This window comes from Petaurus breviceps, unplaced genomic scaffold (genome assembly GCF_028583685.1).
Source record: "Petaurus breviceps papuanus isolate PSGF00001 unplaced genomic scaffold, PetGlider_PUasm1.0 225, whole genome shotgun sequence".
Lineage (NCBI taxonomy): Eukaryota > Metazoa > Chordata > Mammalia > Diprotodontia > Petauridae > Petaurus > Petaurus breviceps.
The window spans coordinates 17,543,764-17,564,984 of NW_027185889.1; the positions used below are offsets into that span (position 1 = coordinate 17,543,764).

At 38.6% G+C, this 21,221-nt stretch overlaps 1 protein-coding gene across 4 annotated transcripts in view; it reads left to right on the forward strand.

The window, feature by feature from the left end:
* NEDD1 (NEDD1 gamma-tubulin ring complex targeting factor) overlaps positions 1 to 7,893 on the forward strand; it is a 71,472-nt gene extending 63,579 nt beyond the window's left edge. For 3 of the 4 annotated variants that reach the window (XM_069095202.1, XM_069095199.1, XM_069095200.1), the window contains 3 exons: positions 1,655 to 1,811; positions 5,173 to 5,239; positions 5,791 to 7,893. In XM_069095202.1, the coding sequence (XP_068951303.1) occupies positions 1,655 to 1,811; positions 5,173 to 5,239; positions 5,791 to 5,895 (329 nt within the window). In that variant the 3' untranslated portion in view covers positions 5,896 to 7,893. The remainder of the gene's footprint in view (positions 1 to 1,654; positions 1,812 to 5,172; positions 5,240 to 5,790) is intronic. The other variant, XM_069095201.1, reaches the window with a different exon arrangement.
* Positions 7,894 to 21,221: the final 13,328 nt, after the last annotated feature.

A 21,221-nucleotide genomic window follows, 5' to 3' on the forward strand; every position in this document is an offset into this window, starting at 1 on the left:
GGGGGGGGGGGGACAGTGCATACAGAGGGTACTGTAATGTAGCGTGTAGCTCAGGGGATCACCTTCACTACAGTAGCAATCTCAACAGGGCTTATTTTCGGGGGAAGGCTTATTTTAGAGGAATCTTACACAGTAAGGGGAGGGCTTATTTTCGGGATAGCTCTTATCGGGGAAACACGGTAGGATGGTGAGAGGAACAGAAATCATGTCACAAAAGGATCAGTACAAGGAATTGGGAATGTTACACCTTCTCTTCTCCAGGCTATGGGGGTGATATGATAGATGTCTTCAAGTATTTAAAGGATTGTCCTATGAAAAAGAGATTCTTTTTATTCTTCTTGGCAGAAGGAAAAACTGGTAGCAGTGGGTGGGAATTGTAGAGTCTTTTGATGATAAAGTTAAACTTTCTAATAATTAGCAACAGCCAAACACGAAATGATGTGTCTCAGGAAGAGGTATTGAATGGGTTTCTCTTCACTCAAGGTTTTCAAGTAGAGATTGGCTCATGAGTCATAGGAGGTGTTGTAGATGGGCTTCTCATTCAGGGGTGGGCTTTCTAGCTCTGAGATTCTGTGAATCTTTTGAATTGAGTTTAGAATCGTTGAGTGTAGAAAAGGGAGACCTTGGAGTGCAGGGATGGCGGTCTGTAGACATAGGAGTCGTTGGTAAATGTGAGTTGACTGACTTACTAGTTGTTTAAAAAGTAAAATTTACTCTTTATGGCACAAAAACCAATAGTTTGAAGTTTTAGCGAGGTAAATTTGGGCTCAGTAAACAAACAAAACCAAAAACTTTCCCACAAATTAGACCTGTTTAAAATGGAATAAGATGCTTTATGAGAGCACTAATCAAGGATGTCACAGAGTAGGTTCCTGTGTGGATAAGAGGTTTGACTAAATGATATCAAAGGTGAATTGCAGCCCAAGGTTTTACAGTTTTAGATATAACAAAATCTTTCCAAGGATTCAGGCCACCAGATTTAGTTACAAGAATTTTAGCTACCAGATGTTGCTCATGTCTAGATTGTTTTTACAACATTTTAGTGCTCATTCTTAGGACTTCTCCCACACATCTATCTGTAGCAAAGTTCTCTGAAGAAGGGGGGTTTTGACATTTAAATCTTTGAACAGAAAAGTGTACAGTGTAATCACATTTAAAGATGTTAGCAAAAATGTGAGCTAAACATTCATCTTTCACTTAGCAATAAACTATATTTACTATGACTAAATATGAGGTGCCTGTGTATTTTGACTTTTATTCATCTTCTTTCTGAGTGTTGGTCTAATAATTTTAAAGGCATTTTTAGCCAGTTATCTCTTAGCAATACTTATCTTTACTCATATATTCTCTTGTTGTTGAAATATAACCAACTTGTTATGTTTGTTCTATGTAAGATAGATAAATGGTTCATAGAAATTTTAAGATGAATTCTCTTGTCATGTATTACCACATTAGTCTGTTGGCAGTTTATAAATATAGATAAATGACCGTAAGAAATAACATAATAGAAAGTTCCTGGGATCTGGTTTAGAGACATTTTCCCTCCTAAATGTCATAGAAACTTAGTTTTTTCCCCCAGTTTTTCAAGTATTTATTTGCCAGGTGTTTTGTTTTGTTTTTCAGAAATGTCTGATTTTTTTAAAATCTATTTTAGATCCAAAGATAACGTCCTCTGTAACTTCTGGAGTTGCCAATTCACTTTCAGAAAAAATAGCAGATACCATTGGTAACAACAGATCAAATATGCCGCTGACATCTGTTCAAATCCATTTTATCCAGAACATGATACAGGACACATTGGATGACTTTAGGTATTACTTAATAAAATTACTTCCCCCTGTTCTTGACTTGTTTTTTGTTTGTTTCTTAATAACACAAACTAAAATTAAATGCAGTGACTAGTACTTTGAAGTTTTTGCTTCAAGTCTTGATTGAAGTCAAAAATTTGAATGTGGTTTTTCAGTATGACTTTAGCAAACATGTAGTGGATTATGATGCTGACCTCAGTCTATTGCATTTACCAATTATCCTGCAGTGAAAGGCTTATTCATTCAGGGCAACCTGGCAGCTGCAGTTTTGCAGGCAAGCTGTCAGTTTGGAAGCTTTTGTTAACAAAATAATGTTCCCCAAATTTGAAAAACAGAAAGCATATGGTTTTTGGTTTTCCCTTATACAAGGTCCCTTAAATATAAGACTTGTAGATCATCTGTCAAATATACTATTTATTTATACAGTAGAGAAATACATTTTAAAAAGCAATTATGAGACATGCATTCTGTGAATAGAACACATCTGCTTGTAGCTTTTTTTTTTTGTAACTTTTGTTTGTCCCTAGCCTTTTAATTCTCAGCCTTTCCTTAAACTGCTAGAAAGTTGAGAAAGTAATTTGTTAAATGTGGTGCTACATCCTTCTCAATGTCTTCCATCCAGTATTTGAAGCTGTTTAATTACTGGGTTGGTTGTCTCTTTTTTAGAAGTCCTGCACAGATTTTTAGCACCCCTTCAAGTCCTTGATGGATTAGCATTGGCAGGGTATTTGTAGAATTCCACTAGTCCTCTGTTGAGGTGTATTGTTATAAGGACATTTATAATGGATATATGAGTATTCTAAAGGAAAATAATGAAGCCTCTATAGATCTTAAATATTGCTACAAAGGGGAGGAGGAGGAAGGTGACATTTGGGTAGTCAGGAAGTTGTAAGAGCTAGTGGGATAAAAAGGAAACGTTATCCTGACTTTGTCCTCTCTATTAACGGTGGGGCCAGGAAACCTCATGTAAGCTCTGCCTGGACACTTTGTTTCCTTTAAAACTCTGCTTAAGTGAGTCCTTTCACCTGAAATCTTTTCTGGTTCCACCAGCTGCTAGTGCTTTCACCTCCGTACAAAATACAGTTTTTTTTTGTATGTATTTTCTTAAGCTTATTATGTATGTATACATTTTCTCTTGTGATTGAATGTAAGCTTCTTGAGGGCAGGGACTGTTTTATTGTTAGTAAAAAAAAAAAGCCTTTATGAAGAATGCCAGGCACTGTGCTTGCCTGAGAAAGGCAAAAAATATTTATTGTCTGTATCACCAAATGTGTGTTGATCAGTAAGCCTAAAATTTGGTTTTTGTTTGAACATAAATTTCTGAAGCTAACAATTTCTCTTTATTTATGGTTATTGGTCATTTCTTTTTTTATAAAAAAGCTTGTTCAAATTTAGTAATGTTTTCCTTTGCTATATTGGATAACTAAATGTACATTCTTACCCCTTTCCTCCCTAATGCACCCATCCTGCTTTGGGCAAAAGATCAAAGTGATATTAAGTTATATACTTGGTACATTTTGTTGACAGTGAAAGACCCTTAGAGGTCATCTTTCTAGTCTGGGTTTTCCTGGAGTAGATGCTCTAAGTCAAGTGACTGTTGTGACAGTTTCTAAAATCATCTGTGATGCCAGGAATAGTGGTGATGGGAATGGTATCAGTGCAGTTAGAACATCTGAGAACCAGTGATGTAGTTGAGACATCCCTTGGATACTAGAATGCTTTGGCGATTTGCTAGTTCTAGTTTATATATTCTTAATATACCTAGCAGAAATTCCACTTTCAGCTCATTCCACCATAGTAGATTTTGCTATCAGTTGATTGGTTTATAGCATTTTCTTTTACAGCCTTTTCTGCCCACAAAATAATTTAACTGAATTCCTTTGACACTGATATCCATTTTCCTAAGCTCCCTCCTTTCTACCTTCCTGCTTTCACCTTTTTTATAATTGTGAATGGGCAGCTCTGCTACTTGAAAAATAAACTATGGAGATATTTTAACTTTGAAATTAAATAATTTAAAGCAGTTAATCTGACCTACATTTAATGATATGTGTTATTGTTGGTATGCTGCATGGAAATTATATATAAGTTAGTATTAGCCATTCATGTAATTGAAAATAATTGTTTTAATTTTTATATAACAAGTACTTCTACAGTCATAATATATGGCATCGATTTTTCCAGTTTCTTAGAGCCAGGTGTTATTTTTTTTTAAGCCATAGGGGAGGCAGAAGAGACAATTTTGGAATATGGGGAACAATGGCATCTGTAAGGGGGTGGTAGCAATGTAGAGTTTTGCTTAGAGAGGAGCATAAATGAGCACTGAGGCCCTGAGTGGTAGGACGGAAAGAATGGTGAGAGAGAGGAGAGAATTTTTGCTTAGATTTTACATGAGAGGTCAAGGTGGTTTCCAGCCAACTCTTGTCAGCTTCTTTCCCAGATGTCATCAGTTTGCTATGCCTGGGTTATGATGTGAGGAGGAGGAAGCAGATGAGCAAGTCAGTGATCTTTCTCTCTTCATTGGTTTAAGAAACTTAAATAAAAACTGTTTCAGAAACAACTCAGTAGAAACTCTGTCCTCTCCATTTCCATCAACTGAATTCCTACTTATCTGATTACTCCAAGCAGAAATCATTTTTTCTCTTCTCAAAATCCCATTTATACTGTGTCGATTTCTTATGGCATTTGTCGTAGATTGCTTTGTAGTATAGGATATGTTCAGATCTCTTATTCTAACCCTGTCTTCTCTCTGCCTCTCTCCCTCTCTCTCACAGACATACATATGCCCACACACACACATATGCACATACACATGATTTCAACCAAGGCTCTTGAGAGTAGGGACTAGGGCTTGTTCTTATTTCTGTTTACTTAACATAATGATTTTGTACATTGCCTTACATTTAATAGGGACTCAACAAATATTTGTTAAATGAATCCATATGGAATATACTTCTAAAACAGAGATAAACAGGCCAAATTAGATGAACTTTATGGCTCCTTTTTATTATCTGAATTTAGGCCATATGAATATAGATCTATAGTCAGATATATATAGAATTTACACAGTGGTGATTTTATAGAGAACTCCACCACAGAGGGGTTTAAATTCAGCTTTGTGAAATACTTCCAAAAGCGAAACTTCTCCTGACTGTTGCCCGTCCCCACAATTATACCAGAGATCACAGATTTTTTTGAACCAACTCATTGACATTCCTGTAGGAATGAATATAATGAAATGCCTTTGAACCAAAAGTGGATACCATTAAAAATGGCACGAAGAAAAGAAGTTGGTAGAGAACTTTTTAAGATAGAATGGATTGACTTTCCTGTGTTATAATGTTCTTTGTTCTTGTTTTCCTAGGGAAGCATGTCATCGTGACATTGTAAATTTGCAAGTGGAGATGATTAAACAGTTCCATATGCAATTGGTATGTACTGCAAGTGGTGTATAAAAATGGACTCTGAGCAGCTGGAAAGTTAGCAAGTCTATCGAAAGGGCATCTATAGCTATTTTTTACTTAACTGTTAAGTCTAGTTGCTAAGCTATCTAAATAAGGAATAATAGGAGCAGAATGAGTAAATGGGTTTTAATTGACCCAGTATATTTTTTAACTGACTATATATGTGGGATGAAAGGAATGAATATGAGAACCTAGTTAAATAAGAGTCTGGTTTTTTGTTTTGTTTTTTTTTTACACATATTCATCCTTTCAGAAGGATATGCCCGCAAAATCTCCTAGATTTATAAGACAGTTACAGTTGCATTTCTTTTAATATTTAATAAAGAATTAAATTAATTTAGTATTTGATAAAGAATATTAAAATATTCTTTTAATAATACAACGGGTGACTTGAATACAGGAGGAGCTCTTGTTAGCCATTTGAAAGAGGGGATCATGATGAGAAAAATTACCAACTGAAAGTACATATTGCCAAATCAAGTTTCATTTTTTCATTTATTGATTTTGTTCCCCTCTAGAATGAAATGCACTCCTTACTTGAAAGGTACTCAGTCAATGAAAGTTTAGTAGCTGAAATTGAGAGACTACGAGAAGAGAACAAAAAACTTCGGACCAATTTTTAAAATCTATGCTTGGAAACGTTGGTTTTGTCATTTGGAATGGCCTTGGTGGCACAGAAATATTCTGAGTCAGTATTGTTTTCGTGATTTCCGAAGAGTTGTGAGTTTTTTTTTACTCAAACTGTAGATTATCAGTCATCACCACATCTCAACTGACTGCTCAAAAAAAATAGCATTTTTGTGATGAAACTTTAAAAAATGCCTTTTGCATAATAGGAAAGTCCATAGGATGTTTATTGTACTGAAACTTCAGTTCTATACACTAAGTGCCTCTTTTCATAAGAAAAAGAAATTTGCATAAAATTATCTTTTATGTCGGTTTTTCACAGATCTATTTTTGATGAACACATTGCCTTTCAATTTTTTTGTCTGCTCAAACTTAAAATTTGGGATGTCCTATTTTTCTGAAAGTCATTTTAATAGGACAGTTGGAATTTTTAAGCAATTAGCTAAATACAGGGTTGATTAGTGATTATTTCCTCATTATGACAGAGCTGAACAGAACCATATTTATTATTCTATATGTTTTAAAAAACTAAAATTTTGGGATTGCATATTAAAACTATTGCATTATTTTAAGAGGTTTGTACTTAAAAATAACCTCTGCTATTGGTTTTTATAAGGTCAAGTTAGTTTGGAAGTGAGCTATTTGAGATTTTTATAAAACTACTTTATTCCTTTATTGGCATTACATGGGTTAATGTGCTGAATTTTTTTGTGAAAGTTCAGTGAACATGATTAGATGTGTAATCAGTGTAGACTTCATGGTGAATATGAATACTTAGATGTTATTAAAACAACAGCGGGCAAGAATTTATTAAACACTGAATGTGTACCAGGTACTGTCCTAGGTTGCAAGTGATACAAAAACCAGAAAGAAAGAAATAAGAGCCTTTGCCTGCCCTCAATTAGAGTTTGCATTCTACTGGATCAATCTAATTTACTCTAAGTAAGGATGAGACAAACTGAAAAATTCTCCACATATTTTTGTACAAGATAAAATTTTGGTTAAGACTGAAGAACAAGGTAGCACAATGTTTCTTATCTAGAAAACACTCTATCAAAAGTTTGACAAAGTATAGGTCTTTCATTTCTCTATTTGTTCTTTCTGTGATTATATCCAAGTGGCCACTACTATCAAGTTTTTCAAGCGAATCACTCATGTGTGCGCGCGCACACACACACACACACACACACACAGAGGCACTTAAAGACCATTCTTCATTAAGTAATTTCTGAAGAGCTAAGTGGTTACAAACAGAGCATGGGAGGAAGTTAAAAGAAAAATGCAGTATTATTCAAGGCTGACAACTTGTCACATAGCTGCGGAAAGTTGTTTTGCATTACTATTAAGTTTTAGAAGTACCTCAAAACCATTTCATTAAATGCCCAAATGATTCAGGTTTTCATTAACATATAAGTTACATTTGGAGTATAATGCAGAGTACAAATTATAAAATTATAACATTAATATTTAGAAAAATTCAAATAACTAAAATGAAATGGTACATATAATGAATATACAGATTTGCAGTAAAGTTTGCTATATTTTTCTCCAAATATAAAAGGGTTTGTATTTTTAAATTATTATTTCTGTATCATTTTTCAGCAATTTGTATTTGTGTATGTAGAGTTTTCATTTTACTGGTTTAGCAGCATAAATTTTTGGCAGTGGTCAATGCCGAATAAATGCAGAGACTTTAACATAGGTACAGGCATATTCTTAGCTGCTCAAACTTACAATTTCATCAGTGTAAATGAGATTTGTAATTGCATTGGCTTAGCTCTTTGTTCCAAAGATTATAAACTATATACCTGATATGCAGTTCTCCTTTTGTGTTTTTTTTTTAACTGAGATGAAAATAATAGTCACTCAGAAAATAACATGACTATAGCTAATGAGCAATGGTTTGACAATGTGGCAGATGAATTTTAAATGACAAGTATTTAATATATGTAAATTGTACTAATAAAAACTACTTTATAAATAAAAATAAAGAAGAGAGTATTGCTCTTTTTCTCAGTATGGTTTTTAAATATTAAAGAACAAAGGGATGTTAATATGGTGACTTCTAGCCACGAAAATGGTTTTACTGTCTGCTGCAAGGTCATTTCACTAATGTGATCCTTCAAACAGGTAAGCAAAAATTAAATATTAGTATGATATATCAGTGCACATTGCAAAAATATTGTAGTCACAGTTCTTGAGGTTCCCTTGACGTCCTCCAAATGTGTAAGATGTTTTAAATGCCCAGTGGACACATAGATACTGAATGGAAACCTGCTATTAATCCAGCGCACATTCATCTAGAGCCTTACAAACACGACGTCGCTTGATCCTTGTGAGGGACGTGTTTATTTAGAGCTGAGGAGGAAGGGCCAGAGAGGTTAAAGTTGACTCAATCACTTATTTATTGCAAAGCATGATTGAACATTTTCTTCTTGTAGTGTGTACAGTGCAGACTGTGAGGGGGTGCCATAGTGCACAGAGCGCTGGGCCCGGAGTTCAAAGCTCTGAGTCTGAATTCATCCTCTAGCTGTGTGACCCTGGGCCAATCATTTCACCTTCACCTGCCTCAGTTTCCTCAACTGGAAGATGGGGATGATATTAATAACAGCTGTCTTCCAGAGTTGTGAGAATCAAACAAGATAATTATTTATAAAGCACCTGGCATATAAATAGATGTTTTATACATTCTGTTAGCATAATTAATGTTGTTGTTATAGTTGTAAATTACAAGAATATTCTAGATGGCACTTTCCCACCAAGCTCTAAATATTCTGCCATTGAGGTATTTTAAGAAGTACTCTAGTGTTGATCTTAGAGATTATTGTCACATAATTTCTTTGTTCTGTAATTAGATAACATTAGTTATTATTAGTTTCAGAATGAACTTGTTGATTGGGGCAGTGGTGGGGGTGGAGGGCATAATTTGTAATTCTTATATTTTATTTTAGTGTAGTTACAGGAAAAACTTAAAATATTCTTTAAGACATGTGTTATCTACTGCTTTGTAAAATGTGAATACTTTTTCTAGAGCAAAATGTGAGCAACCACTTTTCCTGAAAAATTATGCCAACGATGTAAGTTTTATATTTTGAAATACCTGACTTCAGCTAAAGAAGAATTGCAGTGGCTGTCTGTACTTGTAGATTAACTTCTATCAGATCAGATGATCAGACCATGGAAAGTAGACCTGAAAGACACCTTTTGGATGATCTGGCCTGACCTCCTCATTTTACAGACAAGGAGACTGAGGCTCTGAGAGAGCAAGGTCTTGATTCCCAGGCCTAGTCATCTTTCCAATAAATTATGAGAGCAAAACTCTCTAATTCCATGCTGCTTCTTAGAATCGAGCCAAATTGATGTTTGGGGAACAATGTTCTAGTCAGTAGATGGAAGGAATAATCAGTTGGTAAGTGCTCTTGCAGCTCTAATGCATTGTTTTCATCAATAATTATTGAAAACCCTTCTGCACGCTGGACATGGAGCCAGGCTAAGCATCCGATGGCCTCATCATAGGGAAGGTGTGCTTTAAAGATGCCACTTGGATGTTTGTTGTAGCTTATTAACAGGTTGTTTTAAAAAGCCTTGAAAGAACTCGAGCTTATCAGACATTGTCATGACAAGGAAAGTCCATTCAAGATGCACTTTATGTGTCAGTGAGCTGTTCAGCTGAACTTTGCTATTAATTTAACATGCAGCTTCATTGGCAGATAGAAGGCTGATGTTGTATGCTAGAAGGAGCACCTGTTCTGGAGTCACAGGGTCAGAATTCAAATTCTACCTTGGAAGCATATACCAAGCTGTTCTTGGGTATGTCTCTTAATGGTCCTGGGCCTCAGTTTCCTGATCTAGAAGGTAAGAAGGCTGGACTAAGTGGCCTTTGAGATCCCTTCTAACTCTCAAGCTAGGCCTGTGAATTCCTATAAGTGACATGTCATTTTACCGTAGTTCAAATTAATTATAGTTTACTGTATTCAGCATTTGACAAGTAGGTGAATGACTTGAGAATTTTTTCTTGACACTGAAACATTGCCTTCTGCCCAGCCATAAAAAGGGCATTTTTGAGCAATAAGGTTTTGGGAGCACTCAGATTCTACTCTGATGCCTCCTCACAGGGTGGTGGTCACTGTGAATTTCAGAAGGCCAGGTTTTAAAGGGTAAAATCCCCAATCCATCAGTGGTAACCACAACTGGCGGTTGGCCCAAACCTTCCTCTCCTACCTAAAGGAGAGACTCTCCCTTAGCACTCTCCTGAGAACCCCTCGGAGGGTCATCTATTGTCCCTGAAGCTGTCCAAAGCCATGAGCTAATTCTGAACTTCCCCATAGTAACAAAGAAAGCCCCATCAGGGGAAAGGCTGTTAGTTGCCAAGTGGCCAGTAGAGACAGATAGCCATGTTTAATTATTTTAGAATAGAAATACATGTAGACAAATACAGGAAGGACCAAGTTAAAAAGACAAAACTTTAATCAGTATATACGAAATGTTGAATGGTGAATGAGGGGTAGTGAAGTCTGGAGCATTGGCTTTGAGGCTTAGATGCAGGCAATGGCATTTCTTATTGCTTTTTTTTTGGAGGACAATTGGAGTTAAGTGACTTGCCCAAAGTCACTCAGCTAGTAATTGTGTCAAGTGTCTGAGGCCAGATTTGAACTCAGATCCTCCTGGCTCCAAGGCTGGTGCTCTATTCACTGCCCCACATAGCCTCCCCTCATTGCTTTTTTTAAGTTTTTAATTTTCTTCTTTTCTGAACTTAATAAACTCCCACAAAACAGTCAATGTTTGGTAATTGTTAGGAACTTTTTCCTGAAGTTAAGTTTAAAATGATGTCTTTGTACCTTGCAGGCATCGCTTCTGAGTCTGCTCTTGGCACAATGAATCTAGGTCTCCTCCACATGATCACCCTTAGAAATGCTCCAGTGCAGGCGGCATCCCCTCCCCCATCTTCTTTTCATCCTCAACCTTTCAGATTCCTTCAACTGATGGATCATGACATGGACTCAGGACCCTTAATCATCTGTGTTTCGCTCTAGACACGCCAACTTATCAGTACACTCCAAGTGTGCACAATACAGAAGGACTGTCGCCCCACTCTTAAAAGGTGTGCTTATGTATAGCACATCATATTGGCTTTTATTTTTTCTGCCACATCATGTTGCTGAGTCCCATTGAATTCCACTAAAACCTACAAATCTTTTCCAGACAAATGGCTATCTAATCATGTTTTCTCTGTCATGCTTTCTCTTTTTTTAAGCTGCTGTTTTGAAACCAAGTGTAAAACTTTACATTTAGTCGCACTGTATATTATCTTATTAGATTAAGCCCAGTGATCTCGCTTGTCAAGCTCTTTTTGCATACACAGGATATTAAGTGTTCTTCCTGTCTTTTGTGTTTTCTCCAAATCTGATAAACATGCCACCTTTAGTCAAGTCATTGATAAATATGTAAAATAGCACTGAGCCAAGTGCAGGGCCCTAGGGCACTCCACTCCAAGTTAACATTGAACCATTGAACCATTGTCAAGTCTAACCAATCACTTAAATCTGATCTGTCCGGGTGGCTAGGTGGCATAGTGAATAGAGCACTGGCCCTGGAGTCAGGAGGAACTAAGTTCAAATCCAGCCTCAGACACTTAATACTAGCTGTGTGACCTTGGGCAAATCACTTAACCCCAATTACCTCTCAGAAAAACCCAAAAACAAACAAAAAAATCTAATCTGTCTGTTATGCCATGATTCTCCATCTTTTCCACAAGAATATAATGAAACTTTTATCAGGTGCTTTGCCAAAATGTAGGAATACTCTTATTTACCACTTTGCTCTTGATTTACTAGGTTACTAAAGGAAAAGAGAAATGGAAGTTAATCTATTATGACTCATTCTTGATGGAGTCACGCTGGTTCTTTTTAATCAGTTTCCTTTTTCTAAATGTTCACTAACCATTCAATCTAGAATTTTCCAGGAACTGAAGATCAGGCCCACTGACCTCTTCTTTCTTTTGAAAGTTGGACGTTGGCCCTTCTCTAGACTTGTGAGGTCAGTCTTTCAGATGTCCGTGGCTCAGCAGTCACTTCTGACGGTACAGGGGGTGTCACTCACTTGGCCTAGGTCAGCAGGAGTTTGTTAAGTGCTTACTTCTGTGCCAGGCACCGTGTTAATAAGTGCTTGGGAAAGAATGGTAAAAACAGCAGTAACAGAACAGTGCCTGCTCTCGGAGGATGCCCGTCAGGGGAGGAGGCCATGTGTGGGCAACCATGGAGAAACAGGACAAATGGGAGATAATGCCAGAGGAAGGTGCTGGCTTGCGTGGGGCACTCGAGAAGGCTTCCTGCAGAAGGTAGCATTTGGGCTTTGATTCAGCAGCTTTTATTAACACCAGCTCTGAATATGGTGGTCAGACCTGGGAGCACAGAGATGAGGGGAGGAAATCCCTGGCATTAAGGAGCTTATACTATGATGATCTGAGACAGGGAGGGATGGAGATAGTATCAACCAGTGATGAAGGGGGCAGAACAGGAACAGACACAAAGATGAGGGCATGGAATAAGATGCAGGGGTGGAAGGCACAATGGAGGGCACCAAATCCAAATTCTCCATTTTACCATTAAGAAAACTAACTGTGACAGGCCCAGGGTCATGCAGGTAATCAATAGAAGAGTCTCAATTTGAGTCCTGGTCCTCCGACTCCAAATCCATCAATGTTTCCATTGGACTGAGCTGCAAATTTGGCTTAAGTACAGAGGGCAAGACTTGGATGGCAGGCTAGACTCTACCTTGGAAATTCCTTGAATGCCAAGACAAGAAATTTGTTGTTTATTCAATATATGTTCCACAGTTTTTATTTATTGGCTAACAGAGGAAATATCCGAAAAGCTGTCACATGGAGTAGACCTGTTCTGGCTGGCCCCAGAGGTCAGGAACAGGAGCTACAGAGGCCTGTGTAGGAGCTGTCCAAAAGTAGAAGGGATCACCTAGAGAGGCCATGGGTTCATCTCCTTGGAGGCCTTCCCCTAATGGAATACCTGAGTTAGGATCTCCTGTCATGAATGTGTTGAACTAGATAGATGCTAAAGTCCTTCCCAGGTCAGGTCTGTGACTTTGTTTGCAACAGAGGGAATGAAGAAGACACATGTAGAGAAGGATTATTTTGGTGAAAAAGTGATGTAAGCAGAACATGCCATCAGGAGGGTCACATGGGCAGTGGTGTGAAAGACAGGCTGGAGAAAATGAACATGGAGAGACAATGCCAGCATTCTGGGCCACAGAAGATAAGGGCCTGAACTCGATTGGTTGTGATGTGAATGAGGAAAAGGGACAGATTCAAGATAAATAGTAGTGAGAATAATAATAGGCCTTTAATGTCTATAAAGCAATTAAAAATGTAATCTCATTTTATCCTTACCATAATCCTGCTTCTTGTTATTAATTGCCCATTTTAGGTGGTGTTATTGTCCCCATTTTACAGATGATAGAACTAAGGCAGAGGTCAAGTCACTTACAGTCACACAACTTGCCCTGGAGTCTCACAGCTAATAAGTGTCTGAAACTAGGTTGATACTCAGGTCTTCCTGACTCTACTTCCACTACCATGTCACCTCCTTGCCCCAGATCAAGCCAAAAAGGTCTTGGCTTTGGGCCAGACCTCTGATTCATGTGTAAGGGAAGTCGCAGTGAAGAAATGCAATGTAGACAACTCTGACCTTGCAACTTAAGAGTCTTGAAGAATTGCCCCTGGGCACTGAGAGGTTGACCGATTTGTCCAGGGTCACATAACCCTTCCACATCAGGAGTGGGACTCAGACCCAGGCCTTTCTCACTCTACAGCCAGTTCTTTACACCCTAGTGCAATATCCAAGAGGTATTGCAGAATTGGGAAGTTGCTGTGTGACTGGGAGAAAGGGGGATAGATGTCAGTGCTCCTGAGAAAGTTCAAAGATGACCCTAATGTACAAGACTAGGAAACTGGGAGGACAAGGTTTCCATCAACGGAAATGTAAAAGTAGAGGTAGCTATTGGTGCAGTGGATAGAGCTCAGTGAATGGAGGCAGGAAGACCCGAGTTCAGATCTGGCCTCAGACACTGTGACCCTGGGTAAGTCACTTTACCCTGTTTGTCTCAGTTTCCTCATCTGTAAAATTAGCTGGCATTGGAAATGGCAAACCACTCCAGTATCTTTGCCAAGAAAACCCCAAATGGAATCATGACGAGTCAGACACAACCAAGATGACTGAACAACCACAAAAATGTTTGAGATACCAGAACACCCTCACTCTGGGTGGGTTTCTCCATAAGCCCTTGATCCTTGAGTTATTCCAAAATTGGGTTAAATGGTTCTGTGTCCTTCTCAAAATGATACCCATTGACATGCTTTAGACTGTTGTTGAAAACAGCAGCAAAAAAATCTCATGGACAGGAAGGTTTGCTTATTGTAAACATTAATTGTACTTTTAAAAATTCATGTCTTCTCTCCTAAAGCTGTTTGGAAAGATAATCTTGCTTACTTGCCTTTGCACTACTCGGTTTTCTTTCCTGCAATCACTTTTTTTGGTAGCACCTGGGTACTAACTTCCTGTTAATACCTCCTCTTCCTTTATGGTTTTTAACAGAAAGCAGTTGTGAAAATATGTTTACCTTCTTACTTATCCCTATCACTGTAACTCCCTGGACTTATGAACCAGAATCCCTGTGAAATTCTCGGGGGATATGATGAGGGAGGAAGAGTCATCTGCTGATTTCCTTGCAGTCCCACAGCACCGAAGAAAGAAATACAATAATGACTGTTCAGTGTTTGTATCCCAGTCCCTTAACCTCTCAGTGCCCCTCTTTCCTCATCTGTAAAATGAGGGAAAATATTATTTTCAATTTTAAATGGTTATTTTCAGAGTAAACTCTTGTTAGTGTTTCCTCCTGGGTCATGAACTACCTCTCACAAAACATTCTTTTGACTTGCTAATTAATGACTTTTCCAAGGTCATTCTGGTAGTGGCAAAGAGAGGCATGAAACTAGGACCTCTGAGCATTCACCCTGCCTCCCCACTGTACCCCTCTGCCTTCCTTGGCAGAATCAAGGAATCCCAGTTTAGACATAGCTTTATTGCCTGTAGGGCCTGCCCTTCTGTTTCCCCTTTGGTCTGGGAGAGCTCTTAGCTTCTTTGTCTGGGTAGACCAAGAGTCCTGTAGAAAACCATAACAGAACAAGTGCTGCCAAGGGGCATGTTTGAGGCACTGTTACTGGAATCTTCTCAGAACAAATTGTCCACACAATGGTGGGTCCTGTTTTAGGGAAGAAGACAATTTGCCCAGAGTTGAGTCAATTGCAGCTGTTTGCTCTGAGCATTATGAAGGCTGTTAGCCTCGCTGGAAATGGGCACTTAGCAGGCCTGGGGGTAGGCGTGGGATGGGAGGAAGCCAGCTCTTGTCCTGTTTGGTTACTCCCTGATCCTGTCTCCTACATTTTAGTTGGTGCTGTTTTTTCTTCTTTCAGTCAGACTTTCAATCTGAATTAATTGAAAATTATTTTAAAAAATTTATTATAGTTTAAATTTCAAAAGACCCAAACCAAACACCTATCATGCCTTTAAGTTGTTTGCTTTAGAATGATCCCTTTTGACAAAGTAAAGCTAGATTACTACATCATGGAATCACCAAATTTGGCCAATAAGTCCAACTTAAACACAGTAAAGACCCTCAGTAAAACATATCCAACAAGTGGTCAGGTGTGACATAAGAACCGTTCCTCTAAGTAGGTGGCCTGTAATCTACCACAGGAAAAGCAGTGTTGGATAGTGACAATATGGCCAGATTTGAAGTTAAGAGGACATGGGTCTGAGCCCTGCCTCAGTTGCTGACTCAGTATCTCTGTGACTGGGCAAATCATAGAGACTTTCTAGATTCCAGTTTCCTTACCTGTAAAGAGGTTAGGTCCCCTGGCCTCAAAGGTGCTTTCCCATTATAGATCTATAATCCCTGAGTGAGAATATTGACATTTATGTACCCTTGAAAGGTCTGCAAAGTGTATTGCATATATTATCTGACTGGATCCCACAACAACCTTGGGGGTGAGGGATGTTTATCTCCATTTGATAGACCAGGAACCTGAGGCTCAAAGACAAAATTCATTCTTCTTAGAGAGGCTTCATGGTGTCATAACAGTACTAATGACAATCTAGATTTACTTTTCAGTTTAAGGTCTACAAACCACTTTATGTAAAGAATCTCATTTGATCCTCAACAACCCTGTGAGGTTGGTGCTATTATTACCTCCATTTTACAGATGGGAAAACTGAGGCTCAGAAAAGTTAAGTCACTTGCCTAAGGTCATACAACATACATAAGGTGTCAGAGGCAGGGTTCTAACTCAGATTTCCCTTGACTCCAAGTTCAGCAGTCTTTCCACCATCGTACTATCGAAGGCAGTGGAGCATAGTATATCAAGGGTCAGCCTTGGCGTCAGGAAGACCTGAGGTTTTGAGCCTGGTTGACATGGTGGTGTCCTTGACAAGAATAGGAAATTTGGGAAGAAGGAAGGTTTTGGGGGAAAAGATGATGGTTCTGTTTTGGATGCGTTGAGTTTGGAACTTCTAGTTCAAAAGGTCCAAATGGCAGTTGGTGATGCAAGAGTAGAGCTCAGGAGAGAGATGAATGTGAATGCTGGGCAGATAAATCTGGGAATCATCTGCGTGGAGATGATAATTGGAACCATGGAAGTTGATGGGGTCACTGAGTGAGACAACATAGAGAGAGGAGGATGCAGCACAGGAACTTGGTGGGCACCAAGGTCGATGAGCATGACCCTAGGTCAAGATCTAACGGAGGAAGCTAAGAAAGACTGCTCCAAGGGGCAAGAGGAGAACAGGGGAGAGCTCCGTTATGGAAATATAGGGATGGGGAGTCCAGAAGATGGCAGATGACAGTTTCAGAGGCTGCAGAGAGGTTAAGAAGGGTGAGATTTCACTGGTAACTTTGGAAAATGAGATTGGAAGCCAGATGGCAGAGCGTTTGGAAAACAGGGAAAATCTAAGACAATGGGCGTGTGTAATCTGCATTGTTGGAAGGAATCCCTAAATCTCAAATGTTACAGATCCATATGAGAACTTTAGTGTTTGAGTAACAATCCTATGAGGGAGGTGCTGTCATTAAACCCTATTTCATAGATGAGGAAATGGGCTGAGAGAGGTTACAAGCTAATAAGTCTTTGTGGTGGAACTGTGACAGAAGTCTTCTGTCTTTGTCCAGTGTTGGCCACTATACCACTGGTGTCAAACTAGAATAGAAAGGATCCCTGGGTGGGTGGGGCCCATATTGACTTAGAAAACCACAAATTAGCATCATCTACATTGTGATATATTTTTATTTATGTTGTTAAACATATCCCAATTACATTTTAATCTTGTACCAGCATGTCTGACACCTGTTTTATACCATGCTGTTTTTGAGCTCTGGTTAATGCCCTTGAGTTCCGATCAGAAATATAGAGCCTTTAAATACACGAACAAGGTAATTATTACCATGGGGCTTGGAATAGGTCCCACAGTTCCATCTTACTTTTTTCTGTTGGAAAAAAAGCCCCATAATCAGAAAAGCTAATCTGCTATTTTCTCAGTTGTTTCTTTAGGAAGTCAGGCCTCCCTTCCTGATGGCCAGGCTTTGTATGGTACAGTATTAGATAAATATTGATTGATGATTGTAAGACTGCAATTAAGATATCCTTATATTATCATTGTTGTTCACTGGACCCCTCCTGGATTAGAGTATGTGGAACCCAGAGAAGGCCAAGTCCCTTCTTTATTGTGATGTATATGCTCCACCCTGAGGGGCAGTGTAGTGTGCTGGGAAGACTTTTGGACTTAAAAAAGCACTAGACTGCATAGTATGGTCTCTATAGCATGGCCAGCATGAACTCCCTTCAGGTGGGAACTATTTCTTTTTGTCTCTAGCTCCCCTTATCCCTTTATTATCCCAAAATAGTTTCCCTAGCTCCAGAGCCCTCTTTGATTCTACATAACCTCAAAGTAATAGCTCTCAAGCCCCCACCAACTCGTCTACTTTTTCTCTAGTCAGTTGAAAGACACAGTTGTTCCAAAACAAAGACATTTACTGAGATAGAATGTAACAAGATTTGTATAGAACATTTCCCCCTACAAACTTATTACTTTCCCATATATGAACACACTGACTCTGAAGACAGTGGGCATGCAGAGAGATCACATATGAAAGCCTGACACTGTTTTTGCTGGGCATGCAATCTGCTAGGATACTATGACTAAAACCTGCCCCCGTAAGGTCAGGCTGACAGTGCGGAGCCTCTGTACCCCAACCAACTAAAGCCAAGCAGAATGTCAACACATTAGAGTTAAGTCTCCCATTTCTTACCTTTATACCTGGACCAGAGATCAAAGTCTTCCTTTATGAATAACTGTCCTTTATAGATGAATAGCTATCTCATATGTTTAACCACTCTTACATGCTCTTTCCCTCTCCCCCTACCACCAGATCCATTCTGGCTTAGCTGCAGTTGGGTCTGAGCTAGGTCAGCAGGCCAGTGTTCTCTGCGCACACAGCCCAGACTCCTGTCTTCATCATGCCTGTCTTTCAGTCATGAAGTCTCACTGCTTTGTTGCAGTACTTTGAACAGTGGACATCTTTAGCCTCCCTTTGTATCTTCATTGCTTGGCAGATAGTAGGTATTTAGCAAATTCTGGTTGAATTTAATTGACTTAGACTGGGGAGAGACTTGTATTTGACAAACAACTGATACTTCTTAATTGCTTCATCCAAGACAAGTTGCTTCCCATCTTTGTATCTCCATCTGTATAAAGGAGGTAATAGAACTTAGACCACACACCTCCTAATGTTGCCAGGAAAGTGCTTTGTAAGTGGTGAACCACTATGGAAATGGAAATAGTTGCTGCTGCTCAATTGAACCAACCAATACCCTTGTCCATCTTCTGCTCTCCTCGACTCTCCATTCTTTCTCTGCCCTGCCATAGCATCCTTCTCACCCTGTTAAGTCTACTCTGCTCCCGTGGCCTCTTCCTCTGATTGGTCAGTTCCTCCTAGAATTTCTATTTTAAGTAAAGTACCCAGGCCAACCATATCTTTCATTTCTCCCCAGGCTCCACTCCTGGCTCTCAGCTTTCTTCACCATGCCTCCCTATAGGATCCTTATCCCTGATTCCTCTTTTCAGTTCCCTTTTCTATGTTGTCTTTCCCCATTAGAAGTTAAGCTACTTGAGGGCAGGGACTCTTGTCTTTTTTATTTGTATTTATATTTCCCGCCCTTCACACAGTACCTAACAACAGAGTAAGGTTACACTTAATGACTTGACTTGACCAAGACCAAATTGAAAATCCTATAACAACAACAAAGATAGTGAATATTTATATAGTGCTTACTATTTTTTAGGCATTGTGCTAAGTGTTTTACAAACTCATGTATGCCATAGTGTCAGTACCATGCTGATGATGAGACTACCATTCTGACTGTGGAAGAAAATACCATTTGACACACATTATAAATACCAACTTAGTGGTCCTCTGTGTACTAGGGAGTACAGTATACAAATCGATGCATAAATAATTGCCCCAAACAAATATGACTCAGGGATATTGCTGAGGCTTAACAAAAATACTGTTTTTGTTTTACAACAATTTTGTTAATTTATGTTTTGTAAATTATATCTTACAACAGTTTTGTTACTTGTTATTTAAAGAAGTCTGAATAGATATGGCAAAATACAGACTTTCTTGTTTTGACAAGTATAGATAGAATGCAAAGAATCAGTAAATAAAGACGATAAATTAAAATGTTTTCTAGTGCCACAAGGGTACAAAAAATGTAACGGGTGCCTAGTGACAGAAAAGATATTCCAAAAAGTATCCCAAATTATTTAAAACATAATTTACAAACAACTAACAAAAAAGCCAGCATAGTTTTTGACCAAATATGACATCTTTCCAAACACTACACAACACAAGTAGGGTTAGCAGGCTTTTTATTAAATAGATTGCTCTATGAACTAAGAATTCTAAACATCAGTGGCAAACTGTAGTTCACAATGATAATCGTCAGGCAGGGCCAGTTCTTAAAATTCAATTAACTCAGCTTCATTCAACAAACTTTTATTAAGTGACCTCTTTACATCAGGCACTTTGCTAGGGGCTGTCACCTAAAGGTCCTTCTCATTTCACTGTAGTGACCATACAACCTGGCCCCAATTCAGATGTCCAGCTTACTTATTCTGATCACTGCAACTGCTTTGAGTCTCTAACCCAGAGTTTCTGGACCTCCAGATCCTAAACTCCTGCCTTCTGAATCCAATAAACATTCAGATAGGTTCGGTCTTACTTGAATAGTTAAATATTTTAATTTAAGAGATATTATATTGGGTAGTTTTGTGAAGACCTCAGCTTCAAAAGGTCAAAGTCTCCCACTGCATCCTAGACCATATCCTGTTGTCCTGATCTACATCTGGCCACTGGACCCAGATGGCTCTAGAGGAGAAAGTGAGGCTGGTGACTTTGCACAGCCCTCCCTCATTCAAATCCACTTCAATTGCAAGTCATAACATCATCTTCCTGATGTCATGGGCCTCTTTGAGAATGAAAGATAAACCACAGGCACAACCTGGAATTGGAAAAAAGATTGGGTTCTTATCTCACCTCTGATAGTCACTGGCTGTATGACTAAGGGTTAGTCAATTACTCTCTTTGAGCTCATTTTTTTATTGGTAAAATGGGGGTGGTGAGACCTGTAGTATCTACTACACAGGGCCAGCATGAGGTCCTAATGAGAAAATGTGTGTAAAGTGCTTTGCGAATTTTAAATTACTATATAAATCATTATTAACAGGTAGAATTAATTTTACAGCAAATCACTACCCTGCTATTATTTTATATTTAATGTTCTGGGACTCATCACACAGGTGGATAAAATAAGTGGATTAAGAGGCCCTTGACATATGTTCGTTTTCTGTAGGCTCACCAAAAGCATCTTTGGACTGTTTCCAGTGGCAAACAGGATGACAGAAGATGTGTATCTTTTCCTGTTCCCACATGTTCTCCAACTATACCTGATTAGAATTTCCCATAACAGGTGGGATTTGTGTGGACGAACAAAATTGCCAGAATGGTTGAAGATGGCAATTTCCTCACAGCAGCTTTTGTAAGGGTGCAGTTTCTGTTAAAGTGAAATTTGACATCAAGCCCATTATAAAAAAAAAATTAAACTGTCAAAAATCCATTAAGTTCATCTTCTCATTCAAAAGAAATGAAATGCTTTCCCCCTCTTTAGAATACCTATTCTGTCAATAGATACCTGTTA